Here is a 15,897-nt window from a genome sequence, read left to right on the forward strand (position 1 = left end):
CATGCGCTTATACCTTGGGTTCTAATGAGTGCTCTAGGAAGAACTTTTCATTTTTCTTTCATAGAAGGCGGTCCACCTCCACACTCATCTAGATAGTTTCGTCAAGTCTATAGACCACTCAACAACTGAGCTATGAGGCTATCTTCCTGAACAAAGTCAGGTTTATCCATCAAGTCCTTATTAGGACCACCCAAACACAGGGCTATGGATTTATATGGTCATTACCATATTCCATTCTTTGCAAAGTTTTGTTGGCAAAAGTATATGATGACCGACAAGAAAAACGGCAGTGCATCTTAGGAAATTCACATGCACATTAAAACACAAGTAGAGAGGGATGATATAGACAAACTCAGCAGAACCCAGCGTGCCAGCATTACTCTCGCTCCGCCTCTCCACTAAAACATTCTGCAACTAAGACCCAAAACACAAGAGTCCAACATAACAACTAAGATCCGATACAAGGCAAACCTACTCGTCAGGTATATCTATATTTAGAACTAGTGGAGCCGCATCATAAGGTGCTTGCAATCAATCTCTAGTACCATGCTTTGCAATGCCAAAGCCAAAATCCAGAAGCGTATTATGAAATCATGACACTGCTGGATAAGAAAATAAAAGGTACCAATCATAGGTCATCCACGATTGTTGTTGCCACAGTTTCGGGTAAAGAAAAAACCCAAAAGCAGACTCGACGACAAATGAATGATTATCCAATCACCTCATAGTGTGCATCTCTCAAGCCGGGCAACACTAGTTGGTCTTGATTAATACATTCTGCAATCAAAAGGCCCAAGTCTCCAGAAATAATAGAATAATCATGACTCCCGAAACCTAACAAGAAACGTTACCAAATAGCCTGGCACTCATCACCGTTACTTGTTGCAAATAATCACAGTACTACAGGCGTATCTTGAGACAGACAAGACCGATTAACCGTGGTGCAAATGCAGTAGTCCATCAAATCTTTTATGTCATACGAGTTTGAACGTGGTGAGTGAAGGGAACAGTGAGAGTGGTAGCAAGAAATACAAGCAAAATTAGGACAAAACAGTACACAAATATTCCTAGATAGGGTACTGGGGGTAACTTGATTTATCAACCTGCTGAAGCTTCTTTTCTATTTTATTGAAGAGGAAGATGTTCCCAAGAAATGAATTTCTGAAATATATAGTTGTATAAGGTTAGAGTCAGCTGTATAAATATTTTTCAATCCAAAAGAAGCATTATTATATCTCTAAAACAGACACAAGAGAAGAAGGGCAGCATCTTATTAAGGGATAAATAAATCGATTCAGTCCAAACAATGTTGAACTTTCAATCCTGAAGCATTACAGGAAAACGCTAATCCTGTACTCCTCAAGTTCCTGTGGTACTGATGTGAGCCACAGCAAGCCTTCACCAATAGAAGGCCATCCCTTATTCAAATATCTATACCCACCATTGAAGACTGGTCTGTGTGCTCCTCGCACAATGAAAATTCTCCCACCAAATGACAGTCAAGACAAAGAAAGAATAGTAGGGTACACAGGCAACATATCATCATTTAATACTTTTCTATAGTTCCATTATGGAAGCTGACAACAGATTTCTCCTTCCAGCAGCAGCCATTTCATAGGTGTGTGATACCAAAGATGATAGTGGGGTAACAATCTCTACATAAGACATTTACTAAAATAAGAGAACATTTTTTTTTCTCCCTCAAATAACGTATAATTAGAAACTTTTAGGTATTAACAATAAAGGACATCATATAGTTTCTAACTATATGGTATTGGACCAGGATACCTAGGACGTCAAAGAGATTCAGAAGAAGTAATTAGCGAACTATATGGTATTGCAAATGATATGTCTTCCTCCAACACATAGACAAAAGAACTGAGACAAAGCTCAATAACCAATAGTCATTTTGTATAATGAGAAATAAAAACATAAAACTAGAAATTACTCGGAATGAATTAATTGTAACTTTCAAGCACTCCTTCTTTTTCTGGTATCGTGACAGCACAAAGAAGTCCAAAAGGGTCCTACAATAACCAGAATCAATTCCAACCATGATACTGCAGCTCCAGGCAAATCAAACTACAATAGAGGAGTGTCGTACAAAAACACCCCTAATTTACACTTATCTTTAGCAATCTCAACCACCAGGAAACTCATGAATGCTAACAAAAGTTTTGCGGGGCTTTTAACAACTGTGTAAAATCTGGGTTCCACTTAATTAAAATCCAAATTAACTCAGACAGCCAGATTATCTAATTAAATTCAACCATTAATCCAAGTTAACTAAGAAATAAATGATCCAAATATATAAAATTACTTTAACCCATACGTTAATGCCCTAAGCACGGAAAGAATAGCATTATTAAGCACATAATACCAATGATCATGTATTAATCATCGTTCGCAAAATCTCTGGCTGCAGATAGAGAAAACCATATCAGCCGAGAACTAAAAGCCTAAGCATGATCTCAAACAAAATCACAAAATAATAAAATATCTTTCAATTCTTTGGCAATCTGATGTTGATGTACTTGATACTATAATTTCGCTTTCAACTGTTGGAAAACAGAAGTTGTGCCGTGGAAAACCACTGTCTTGAAAGTGAAAATTCGTTAATACCGTGGTGCAGATAGTATAAACCGATCGCTCCCCAAGGTTAACACAGCTATTATTTTCTTACACGCGCACTCGTGGAAGAAAGCTTGGGACAACGAACAAAATATAAAACTCAAAAAGTGAAAGAAGAGAAAGGAGCCAGAAGAGAAGAGGCTCTCAATTTTGGTGTGTTAAATGAAATGAACTTAACCCCTAGTTATAGAGCCATGCATTAGCTGTTGGAAAAATGGGACTCTATCCCATCCACAAAAATCCAATGGATTTATTTTTAATATTTTAAGAGTAAAATTGAATTTAGGAGTCTTGGTTGATTAGGAGTTCAAACTCATTAGTCAATCCCAACAGATTTTACTTTTAGACAGCCTGTTATCAACTATGTCTGTCCTCTTACTATTCTGCATGTAAACTTTTTAGACATGATCAAAAAATTTATTTCTCCAAATCTAAAAATGACCCGCACAGAGCTACTATAATCCCAGAATTAATGATGAATTTACTCAAGAAATGGACACTAATGTAGAAACTAAAGATACTAATAATCATAAGAGAAAAGACAAAAGAGTGATGTTTTCTAATGAAGTTATTTTTAAAACTACTGCATCTGATCACTCCTTCCCTTTCAATGGCACTCATGATACTGCTAATTTCACTACTGATGTTTTCACTGGAAATATTCCTAAAACAAACACCCTCATGGGGGTGGAATCCTGTTCTCATAATGAGGACTTGACAATATCCACGCCAATGAGCTATTTGCTAAAAACGATAATTTTAATTATGGTGACCCACTGCTGAATGAACTGTTGGATAGAAACTGGGATGCTCACTTAGTTATGCAGAAGGATTCTAGACATGAGATTATTGGTGACATTGAGGCTATCACCAACTCTCTGGCAATGAAAAGATAGAATATCCCAAATTCCGATATCCAAGGTTGTCTGCTCAAAAGGTAGAAGACTCTGTGATGAGGAGAATTGCACGTTTACAGAAATACCCCCTATTTTTAGCAATTACCGCACCCTATGACTGCACCCTATGAGTGCATCCTATGCCTGCGCAAGAGGGGCCCACTGTACAGTTGCAGCAGCGGCGGCAGCAGGTCCGACAGAGGGTTGACGTGGCGCACTTTCACTGGAGCCACGTGTCACTCCTACAGAGGGTACCGTACAAGTATAAATACCCTCATTTATGATATTTCAAATACGCTTTCATCACTTATTTTTACCGCCAGTTTATGCTCTAGTTCGATCCCTTTACCTTATTTTCGACCCCACCTTTTCTAACTTAAGCATCGGAGGGCCATCGCCGAGGGCTTCTCGGCTAGTTTGACGTTTGCTGTGTTCTCAGGATTCACTCCAGGTAACTTAAAAGAAGGATTCAGCGATCACGACCCGGCGATCCGAAAATCCTAATTTTGAGCGACCTACATCATTTGTCGCCGTCTGTGGGAAATTGAGAACAAATTGAAAATGGAAGGGTCATCAAGACGGGATCAACCAGCGGAAGAGACTCCAAGGAAAGGAGATGAGAGGATGATACAAATGACGAGAGAAGAATTACAGCATATGATAGATAAAGCGAGCAGGAAGGCCATTGTTGAATACGAGCGCAGGACGGTGACCCCTGCTAGAGAAGGGGTTAAACGGCAGTTGTTTCAAGAGATGGAGGCAGAGCAGAGGAGAGAGATCTCGAGGGCACCTGAAAAGGGTCTCGAGAGAACCTTGTCCAATGAGGTAACTAGTAAAAGAACAGTGATTAGCAGGAAGACCACCGCGAGACAACCAGCTATCTCACGGGCGGAGGTGGACAGTGTAGGAAAGCAGATTGAGCAATTGGGAAGCAAATCGAGGAATTGAAGAAGAGGGGAGAATTAGTGTCGCAGAATAGAAGCTCGCCCTTCACTAACCGGATTTTGCTGGAAGTGGTGGACAACAATTTCCGATTCCCGGACCTACCCAAGTATGACGGAAGTAAGGATCCGAGGGAACATGTCGCTGCTTTCGACTGGTGATGAATCTTTACGGCCAGACCGATCCGATCAAGGCAAAACTATTTGTCACTACGTTGAAGGGCAAAGCTCAGGAGTGGTTCACAAGCTTAGGTAGTGGAACCATTGATTCTTATGAGCAATTAATTCACAAGTTTTCTTTTCATTTTGCCAGTAAAAGAAAAGCGAAGAGATCGGCGACCCATCTGTTCACGATCCGACAGCGGGAGGACGAAACGCTGAAGACTTTCATGGGGCGATACAATAATGAAGTGTTGGAGGTACAAGATTTGAGAATTGACATGATGGTGAGCATTTTAATCCATGGCATGCAAAAAGGTCCTTTTGCATCGGCGCTGGCGCGCGACCCGCCTATGGGGACGGAGCAGTTGATGGAGATGGCCCAAAAGTATATCGATGAGGAAGAAATGAACGCTATGAAGGATAGCTATTGGTCCAAAGATCCTGCCAGAATGAGGGGAGAAAGGTCGCGGGAAGGAAAACAACGAGCGGAAGGAGATCGTAAGCGGAAAGGACCTTACGTGCCCCGATACCATAGATACACTCCATTAACAACCACCAGAGAGAAGGTGATGATGATGGTCGAGAACGAGGGCCTCATGCAGCGATCGGAGAAGATGCGTGATACCTAGGCCAAAAGGAACTCTAATAAATACTGCAGATTCCACAAGGATAGAGGGCATAACACGGAAGATTGCTACCAACTAAAAGACGAGATCGAACGGCTAGTGAGGCAAGGGTATTTTAAGCATTTGATCGACAGGAGAGCAGAGGCACGAGATCACAGTAGATCGCGGAGTCGTGAAAGGCTCCAAAGGGATGAAGCAGGAGCGAGCGGAGCTCGAGACAATGCACCCACGAAGGGTGTTATTCACACTATATCTGGGGGACCCACAAGTAGGGATTCGGCCAGAGCAAGGAAAAAATATGCTAGAGAAAGCAAGTGGAAGCACGGTGAGCTAATGATGCATGTGGAAAAACAGGAGAACATCGTCTTCGGGGATGAGGATTTGAGTTCTGATATGCTCGACCAGAATGACCCTATGGTGTTAATTGATAATGGTAGCTCCGTTGACATTATTTTTAGTGATGTCCTCAGGAAGATGGATTTGGGAGGTGTGAGACTGAAGCCTGTACGAACACCCCTGGTCGGGTTCGGAGGTAACGAGGTCATCCCAGAAGGTGTAATTGAGCTACCCATGTCGCTGGGGGAGGAACCCAAGAGGAAGACATGCATGGTCCCATTCCTGGTCGTCGATAGCCCATTCACGTATAATGTTGTATTGGGACGACCAAGACTGAACAAATTTCGAGCAGTAGTGTCCACTTTTCATCTGAAGATGAAGTTTCCAACACCACAGGGAATCGGCGAGGTCACATGCAACCAACGAACAGCTAGGCAGTGCTACAATCTAGCTGTGAAACAGGGAGAGTCGAAGAAAGAAAAAAGGAAGGAGGAAGCAAACCGAGGAGAGGAGGCTAAGTGAGGAAAGATGGAGAGGATTGAACCATTGGGAGAGTACAAGGAGGTCGAGTTGATCTCTGGAAACTTCCAAAAAACGACCCGTATTGGGTCGCAAATGACTGCGGAGATGGAGACGATGATGATTGACTTCCTGCGGAGCAATAACGACCTATTTGCGTGGAGTCCATCCGACTTTCAAGGTATCAATCCTGAGATTATTGTTCATAGACTAAATATCGATCCGCAGGTTAAACCAGTGAAGCAAAAGAAGAGGGTTTTCGGGATCGAGAGGAATAAGATCATCGAAGAGGAGGTCGCCAAGTTGTTGCGTGCAGGATTTGTTAGAGAAAATTCAGTACACAACCTGGCTATCAAATGTTGTGGTGGTCCCAAAGGCAGCAGGAAAATGGAGGATGTGTACGGACTACACGGATCTTAATAAGGCGTGTCCAAAGGATCCATACCCGCTTCCAAGGATTGATCTACTGGAAGACTCGACGGCAGGATGTGCACTTTTTAGCATGATGGACGCTTATCAAGGCTACCACCAAATTTTTATGGCCAAGGAAGATGCTGAGAAGACTGCGTTCGTGACGGAAAAGGGGGTGTATTGCTATGACGTAATGCCATTCGGGTTGAAGAACGCAGGAGCGACCTACCAAAGACTGGTTAACCGCATGTTTAAGGATCATATTGGGAGCACGATGGAAGTGATGTTGATGATATGCTGGTTAAGAGTAAGAAAGAGGGCGACCATCTGACAAATCTGCGAACAGCTTTTGACATCATGCGATCTTATGGTATGAAGCTGAACCCGTCAAAGTGCACCTTCGGGGTGCGGGGTGGCAAGTTTCTGGGTTACATGGTTAGCGAACGGGGCATCGAGGAAAATCCAGAGAAAATCAAAGCGATCATGCAGCTCGGATCGCCAAAATCAGTGAAGGAGGTGCAGCAACTGACAGGAAAAGTCGCCTCGCTAAATCGTTTCATTGCCAGATTTGCGGATCGAAACTTACCTTTCTTTAAAATTTTGAGGAAGGCAAATAACTTTGAATGGAATGAAGAATGCGAACGAGCTCTTCAAGAGCTAAAATCATATCTAACCACCCCACCATTGCTCTCTAATCCCATGGTGGGGGAGAAGTTGTATGTGTATTTGGCTGTTTCAGATTATGCGGTGAGTTCGGTGTTAGTTCGCGAGGAAAATGGCAAGCAAAACCCGGTCTATTATGTAAGCAAAATGCTACAAGGGGCGGAAAAGAAATACATCCAGATAGAGAAGCTGGCATTGGCTTTGGTGATTACAGCAAGAAAGCTGCGACCTTATTTCCAATCCCACCTCATTGTTGTACGACAAATCATCCTCTGAAGCCTATGTCGAAGCCGGATACGTCGGGTAGGATGATCAAATGGGCAGTGGAATTAGGAGAGTTTGATATCGAGTTTCAGACAAGGAACGCGATAAAGGCGCAGGTGTTCGCCGATTTTCTGGTCGAGTTCGCGGGAGAACAACCGCAGAAAGAGGAACGATGGCTCTTACATGTAGATGGATCCTCGACCTCGAAAAACGGACGAGCAGGCATCTATTTGCAAGGACCGGATGGAGCTGAGATCGAGATCGCAGTAAGATTAGACTTCCCGGCCACAAACAATGAAGCCGAGTACGAGGCTCTGATTCAAGGATTGCAGACGGCAATAGACGGAGGTATAAGGCAAGTGGATGTGTACACGGACTCACAACTTGTCGCGATGCAGGTACAAGGTACTTATGAAACGCGCGAATGGTCCATGACCCAGTACCAAGCAAGGGTGAAGGAGATGATGAAGAAGTTTGATCGATGCACGATCAGTCAGATTCCAAGGGATGAGAACATGCGAGCAGACACATTGTCGCAGTTCGGATCGTCGATCGAGGGGATTAAAGAAAGAAAGATCACGGTAAGGGTGAAATCTCAACCGGTGATTGAAAAAGCAGAAGTCCATCTGGTCGAGGCGGCAGATTCTTGGAAAACGCCTTTAGTCAGATATTTGAAGCACGGAGAACTGCCAAATGACACAATTGCGGCCAAGAGACTGCAGTTCAAAGCTAACCGTTTTACTATGATAGGAGACGACCTGTACAAAAGAACCCCGGAAGGCATTCTGTTAAAATGCCTAGATGCAGAGAGGGCGCAGTATGTTTTGAGAGAAGTACATGGAGGCAGCTGCGGAAATCATTCAGGAGGGAGATCTTTGGCGCAGAAAATTATAAGGCAAGGTTATTTCTGGCCTACGACCGCGGAGGACGCAAAGGAATTCGCCAAAAAATGCGAAAGTTGCCAGAAATACGCTAGATTGCTGCATTCCCCAGCGACCCCTCTCGAGTCTTTGAAGGTCGCGTGTCCTTTTGATAAATGGGGGATTGACATTGTGGGTCCGTTTCCTCAAGCGGCGGCACAGAAAAATTCCTGATCGTGGCGGTCGAATATTTTTCCCAGTGGGTCGAGGCCGAAGCTCTGGCCAAGATCTCTGAGAAAGAGGTAATTAATTTTATTTGGAAAAATATCATTTGCAGATTTGGGATCCCCCGCATTCTTGTATCGGATAATGGAACCCATTTCCAAGGAAAGAAGATCATGGCATGGTGCAAAGAGTTGAAAATCCAGCAAAACTTCACGGCGGTCGGGAATCCACAAGCGAACGGCCAGGCCGAGGTCACAAACCGAACTCTATTGCAATATCTGAAGACCAGATTGGAAGGAGTTAAAGGGGCATGGGTCGAAGAATTGCCTAGGGTGCTCTGGGCATATCGAACGACCCCACGAACAGCGATCGGAGAGACCCCGTTTTGTTAAGTGTACGGCAGTGAAGCAATCATTCCTGCGGAGATTGGTGAAGAAACTGCTCGAGTCATCCAATACACGATAGAGGAAAACTCTCAAGAACGGGCATTTGATCTGACCGTGATAGAGGAAGGAAGGGATGGCGCTTACGCAAAGATATTGCGGTATAGAAGCATGATGACCCGAAGCTATAATCGTCGAGTACGACCAAGAAACTTTCAGGTCGGAGACCTTATGTTGAAAAAAGTGGAAGTGTCGAAGCACGTGGGAAAACTCGACCCGACCTGGGAAGGCCCGTACAAGGTCGTGGAAATCCGGAGGAAAGGGACTTACATCTTGCAAGATTTGGAAGGGAAGAATCTGCCGCGACCATGGAATATCCATAACTTGAAGAAATTTTATGCTTGAAATACATGTAGACGTTGTAGTAGATATCTTACCTAGAAAAAGGTTTTGTATTCGTCTAAAAAAGACGATCAAAAGGAGGTTATGTACTTGTCTATGAAAGACATTTCATCTGAGAAAGACGACCTACAAAAGGTCATTATCTACTCATTTATTATGTTCGTACAAAATTGGAAAAGCTTCACATTCTAACCTACAAGGTTCATAAACGATCTGAAAAGAACGCAGGATTTCTAACCTACAGGGTTCATAAGCGATCTGAAAAGAACACAGGATTTCTAACCTATAAGGTTCATAAGCGATCTGAAAAGAACGCAGGATTCCTAACCTACAAGGTTCATAAGCGATCTGAAAAGAACGCAGAATTTCTAACCTACAAGGTTCATAAGCGATCTGAAAAGAACGCAGGATTCCTAACCTACAAGGTTCATAAGCGATTTGAAAAGAACGCAGGATTTCTAACCTACAAGGTTCTTAAGCTATCTGAAAAGAGCGCAGGATTTCTAACCTATTAAGGTTCGCAAGCGATCTCGAAGATAAAGGATTTTATTGTGAAACATGCAAGAAATCCATAATTACATGAAGCGATCTGCAAGGATGATAACAAAAATGGACAAACCTGAAATTTCACGTGTTCGGAGTTCAAATTAGCAAAATGATCCTACTGGTGGTCATAGAAATTACAAAAAAAAAGGGGGATATACCCCCTACAATCATCCGTCCGTTCAAAATTACAAAAGTTGTTCGTTCGATTAACATTAAGAGATAGGAAAGGGAGGCGGCAGATCGTCCATCAAGGGCAGAAATTCAGAAAATTCATCAGTGGGCTCAGGGCCAGGAGGATAAGGCTCGAGGTTCCTATCCAGAGAGACATCTAACTGCTCCAGGTCGAAACCTTCGGCAAGTCCATTGAGCTTCTGGATTTGTCCTTGGCATTTTTCAAACCCCTCGATCATCAATTCTGAGGCTTGATTCTCTACGGCTTCTCGGAAGGTCTGGGATCTCAGAAAATCGCGAGCACCGTTAAGTCGAGCCTCGTTCATCATGCTTTGAAAGTCTTGGCTCTGCAGAAACAGGGCTCTACCCTCGGCTACACCCCGATCACGACCTTTTGCTAACCCTTCCTCCCGACCGGCTTCAAAAGCAGCCACTCGATCTGCTTGTGCTGCGCGCTTGGTCTCTTCCAGCTCTCTTTCAGAGATCCCCAGCTTAGAAACGAGCTCCCCCTTTTCCGCACGCAAGGACTCGATTATCGCCTGTTGCTCAAGGATCTTCTTCTCCATCACCATGGCCTTCCCTTCGATCTGGATCTTATCATGCCTCCACATGGAGCCTTGGAGAGAAATGCGGTGTGCGAAGGCCATCGCCTACAGCAGATCGAAAGGTTAGTTCCTACTGCTTAAGCAGGTAACAAATAAAATGGTTGAATACCTGAGCCATGTTATGCGCAAAATGCTCCTCAAGAGAAGTCAGGGAGGTCTGCGCGAGGATAACTTGATCGCATTCCAGGCAGGCAGCTTTGTAGACCTCCCAAGAATCTTGTCCAGCAAAAGTACGCAAGACACTACTGTTCTTGGAGATGTTCCAGTCCGGCACCCATTTCTCCCCAGACATCTCAGCACGGCGAGCGGTAGCGGGTCGCTCGTCCCTCGTCTTTTGCCACGCTTCTTGCAAAGTGGCAAACTTCCTCTTATTTTCGGGTTCAGCGACCCGATCAGCAGCGAGCTTGGCCTCGAGTCTACCTTGTTTCGCCGACCTCGAGGAAGGGTCGCTTTGGCTTTCAGTAAAATGAGTGGATTCGGCCTCCGGGATAGCAGCTTCTTTCGCCCTTTTTCTTTTTAAACCGCGATCTTCCGAGATCTCTACCACTTCGACTTCTACTTGCTTGTCCGGGGTATGATCTCTAGTGGTGGTGGGGGTCGACTGTTCTGAAGCAGCAACGTTTGGAGAGGGGGTCGGGGTCGCAACCCGTACTTTGGATTTCCCTTTGGCTGCTATTGTTGTTTGTTTAAGCTCACGATCGACAGAGGGAGGAAGTGTCCCCTTTTTGGCCCTGGTTTTGTTCGCAAGTCTGGCAAACATGATTTCAACTTCTGCAAAAGAACAAATTGTTAGAAATCGCTAAATGAAGAATGGGGAGCCAACTGATGAGGAATATGAAATCACCTAAGGAGCTTTTGACCGGGATAGGAGCAGGGGAGAGGCCCGCGAGCTTCAAAACCTTTTCCTGTAATAGTACTTTGGGAAGGTACCAAAACAGAGTGATGTAATTGATGAGGTCGCTCTCGAACCCCTCTCCAAAGGTCTCAGGTGTAGGTTTGGATTCACGCCAACCCAAATAAAAATCCCAAGATTGACGGGGTGGAGGTCGGATAAAGAAATACCTATCACACCAAGAACCGACGTTAGACCTCAAATCGTCTAAAAAACGGCAGTCCTTGCGTGCCGTCAAATAATACCACCCAGTTTCGCCCGATCTCTTTGAGGCAGTAATATTGTACAAGGACCAGAAATTGTCAAATGAGGATGGTAGATCGAGGTATTTCATAACGATTAAGAACATGAGGATATGGCTAATCGAGTTGGGGGACAATTGCATTGGACAAAGACCTAGCCGGATTAAAATATCATTCACTTCGCGAGGCAAGGGAAAACGAAGTCCGGCATCTAAATGAAGTACAGACAAAGCACAATAACCCTCAGGAGGTTGGTGCATACGATCGAAGGAGCGAGGGATTTTGATATCATAATCGGCCGGGATATAGTACTTTCTTTTTAATGCTACAGGAGTCATTTTAATGACGTTCGCTATCCCTAACCATGGTTTTTGTTGCATCATTTCAGTATATTTTTTAATAACAGGGATATCATTTGATTCACCCATCTCTTCGGGGAGGTCAGATGGTTGAGAAACCGAAGCAGTAGGATTGCGGGAAGTGCCTGCGGTCTCCCTAGGGGAGGTCGCGGACGACCCTGACGACGAACCAGGTTCCGAGTTCGTCGCGGACTCAGAAGCAGACACATGAACAGACGCACTCCTAGACTTAGAAGACATCGAAAGCTGGAACAAGAAAGGATGGAAAAGTACCTGGAAAGTGGAGATAGATCGCAGGGAGAGGTCGAATGCGACTAGTTTGAGCGGTCAAAAAGGTTCAAATATGGAGCTATATATAGGGGAATATTTGTGGCGACGCGCCTTTCCACTTTCCTCCAGATGGAGACGCGTGGCTTAGGATGAACGGCCGAGACATCCTTCCCAACGGGCATGTGACTGCTTACTTCCCTTAGTGTCATTAATGACACTAAGAGAAGTGGGGGAGTAATGATGAGGAGAATTGCACATTTACAGAAATACCCCCCCTATTTTTAGCAATTACCGCACCCTATGACTGCACCCTATGAGTGCACCCTATGCCTGCGCAATAGGGGCCCACTGTACAGTTGCAGCAGCGGCGGCAGCAGGTCCGACAGAGGGTTGATGTGGCGCGCTTTCACTGGAGCCACGTGTCACTCCTACAGAGGGTACCGTACAAGTATAAATACCCTCATTTATGATATTTCAAATATGCTTTCATCACTTATTTTTACCGCCAGTTTATGCTCTAGTTCGATCCCTTTACCTTATTTTCGACCCCACATTTTCTAACTTAAGCATCGGAGGGCCATCGCCGAGGGCTTCTCGGCTAATCTGACGTTTGCTGTGTTCTCAGGATTCACTCCAGGTAACTTAAAAGAAGGATTCAACGATCACGACTCGGCGATCCGAAAATCCTAATTTTGAGCGACCTACATCACTCTGTAAAGTCATACAAGAATCACAATCCAATATTTTCTAGAGTTTGGGACTCAAGATTAGTTTAATTTTGGTTTGACTGGTGGATAACAGAAGGCCCCCCCTTATAACATGACTGACCTTGAATCCCTTACACACACACTCTGGTCTGTTGGTACTGGCAAAATCAAGAATGGGACCTTCAGAGACTACTAGCAGATCTTTCTTCTTATTTTGTTGATAAGATCATTACTGACCCCATTTCACATGGACAACAAGACCTCCCTTTTTGGAAGACTTCCACCACTGGAAGCTTCACAACTCACTTAGCTTGGGAGAACACCAGGGATCACAAACCTAAATCTCTCCTATTCAAGAAGATCTGGTCCCTTCTTATCACCTTACTACTGTCTGGATTCCATTGGAGACCAGACTGAAAAGGAAAGGAATCTCCCTGGAATCCAAAAGTTGCTGCTACTCCAGTGAAGAAACAGTTGAACACCTTTTCCTCCTTAGTTATTAGTGCAAGTTTGGACGTTTTTTGCCAACAAGTTCCACATCAAGCTTCCTAATGGCAGCTTACCTTTTACCTTTATCCAAGCCTGGAAGGCCAGAGAAACTCAACACCTTCATATTAGAGAACTCATTCCTTTGTTGATTCTCTGATATATTTAGACTGCCAATGATGCTAAACACAGAGGTGTTACCTTCAAAGCTAGAACTATCACCTTCAAAATCATGGAGCAACTTCAAACGATCACTAGGACTAAACATTGGAAACCAGAACACTTGAAAGGAGATAGGTTTGCTGCGAATTCTCTTCACATTCCCCCACTACAACACACCAAACTCCATAAAACTATTATGGTGACCTGGGCCAAACCAGACTTTGGCTGGATCAAATTAGACACCGATGGTGCCTCTAGAAGCACCCTGGTATTGGAGGAGCTGGTGAACTTTTGAGAAACCCTGAGGGGGAGTTCCTTTGTGCCTTCATAGAACTTTTGGGCGTCACCACCATTATAGTAGTTTAGTTTGAAGCCCTTTTTAGAGGGCTACGAATCTGTCTTGATAAAGGTTTCACTCGAGTATGGATAGAAGTTGATACATTGGATATCATCCACCTCTTCTGCTCAATCTAGAGGTGCATTGGAACCGTCAAGTCCCAAAACATCAAAAAATCCCTCCTGCTCCTTGAAACCAAAGTTTCCCACATATACAAAGAAGGTAACCAAGCTGCAAAGTTTTTGCAAACCTTGCCGTTCAGCCACATCTCTCCCACTCCTCCCAAAATATCAGATGAAAGGTAAGATTACAGGTATTCTGTACTGGGACTCTTTATTCACTCCTTACCTTCGATTTTCAGAGGTTTAGTACCAACAGTTTCTTCAACCAATGTGCTTGAAATTATCTGGTACTTATTCTATCTTAACTCAATTCTATATATCCCTTTCACCATTACTCTTGTTGTGTAATTTTTTCTTGGATGTCACATAATTTAACTCGCATATTACAATGCTGCATTGTGTTGATTATGTGTATCAGACCAAGATCTCCCCTCCCCCCCCCCCCCCATGTCCCTCTCATTTACAATATAAAAACCATGTTAAGGGAATGATTATCTGTTTTTTGCTTGGAGCATTCTTTTGGCATTATTTCACAGGTTACCAGTTGGACATTCCTACTGTCCATTTGCCAAATTGACATAACCTTTTTGACATGCCATAATTGTCATTCCAACTCATGACATTTTTCAATTTGTCTTATTCAATGTAAGGGAGTAACACTTCTTGTTTACGCTTTTCATGTCTATTATTGTAAGGAAGTAATACTCCTTATTTAGGCTCTGACTTACACTTGTAAGGGAGTATAATACTCCTTATTTATTGCTTTATAGATGACATTAGGGAGTTAGCACTTCCCGCTGTATATTTGGCCTTTAGCCTTTTTGTGAATTAATATAAAAGGGGTGGGGACCCCTAAAAGCTTCCCACACCTTTGGTTGTTTTGCTTTTAAGAAAAAAACAATTTTATTCACTTTTCTAAGATATTTTTTTATCTATAAAGTTTTAGATGATGCAATATTGAGTCAAACATGTGAATATTCAAATTTTTTAAAATTTTATTAAAATTCAAAAAACATGTTCAATATACACAATCGAATTGGATAAAATGTTAATTGAATGAAATACAAAATTTAACTTGAGTATCATGATTACTTAAACATATTTTATTTTCGGGCAAAAGGCAATTTTCGTCCCACAACTATAGGTCATTTTCGTTTTAGTCCCGTAAGTTTCTAGGGTTTCAATATGGTCCCGTAAAACTGAAAAATTCGCAATTTCAGTCCAAATTTGGCCGGAAAAATTTGTGGGTCGCCGGAAAAAGTCACATGCGATGCATGTGACTTTTAAAATTGGGGATTCGATCCTGATTGGCTGGAGAAGTTGATGTGGCACATATGTGGCGCATACGTGGAAATTAAAAAAAAAAATTGACTCATCTCAAAAGAATGGCAAAGGCGGAAGACGACTTTTGTCGGATCTTTGCACAGAGGTGATCAAAATTGATGGGACTGGTCTCAAAAGATTCGCCAGAACGAGAGGCGTTCAACAATGGTCTTTCGAGCCGGTGGTTCGTTCAGACGAAGGAGAAAACGCCGGCGGAAGGTGCAGTCGCGGCGGACGACGACTGAGATCTTCAAAACGATGGATCTTTGCACCTAGTTGATGAAAATGGATGAGACTGGTCCCATTAGAACCGCAGTGAGGAGACGAATCCAATGCTACCAATCTGCAATCGTGGG

The 15,897-nt window shown here is 43.5% G+C and overlaps 2 protein-coding genes across 2 annotated transcripts; both read left to right on the forward strand.

Moving 5' to 3' along the window:
* Positions 1-4,629: 4,629 nt before the first annotated feature.
* Positions 4,630-6,114, forward strand: LOC105155468 (uncharacterized). The gene is made up of 2 exons (XM_011071343.1): positions 4,630-5,196; positions 5,299-6,114. Exons 1-2 carry the CDS (start codon positions 4,630-4,632, stop codon positions 6,112-6,114), a joined length of 1,383 nt encoding a protein of 460 aa, XP_011069645.1.
* Positions 6,115-7,466: 1,352 nt separating this feature from the next.
* On the forward strand, positions 7,467-8,543 carry LOC105155469 (uncharacterized). The gene has a single exon (XM_011071345.1). It carries the CDS (start codon positions 7,467-7,469, stop codon positions 8,541-8,543), a length of 1,077 nt encoding a protein of 358 aa, XP_011069647.1.
* Positions 8,544-15,897: the final 7,354 nt, after the last annotated feature.

Source organism: Sesamum indicum, linkage group LG2 (assembly GCF_026168435.1).
Source record: "Sesamum indicum cultivar Baizhima isolate 11 linkage group LG2, ASM2616843v1, whole genome shotgun sequence".
In the NCBI taxonomy this organism is placed as follows: Eukaryota; Viridiplantae; Streptophyta; class Magnoliopsida; order Lamiales; family Pedaliaceae; genus Sesamum; species Sesamum indicum.

Excerpts from the sequence above, each read along its gene's own strand:
- LOC105155468 (XM_011071343.1), top strand. The coding sequence starts at position 4,630 with ATGAATCTTTACGGCCAGACCGATCCGATCAAGGCAAAACTATTTGTC. Across the intron at positions 5,197-5,298 it reads TAACAACCACCAGAGAGAAG|GATAGAGGGCATAACACGGA; the intron begins GTGATGATGATG and ends AGATTCCACAAG.
- LOC105155469 (XM_011071345.1), top strand. The coding sequence starts at position 7,467 with ATGTCGAAGCCGGATACGTCGGGTAGGATGATCAAATGGGCAGTGGAA.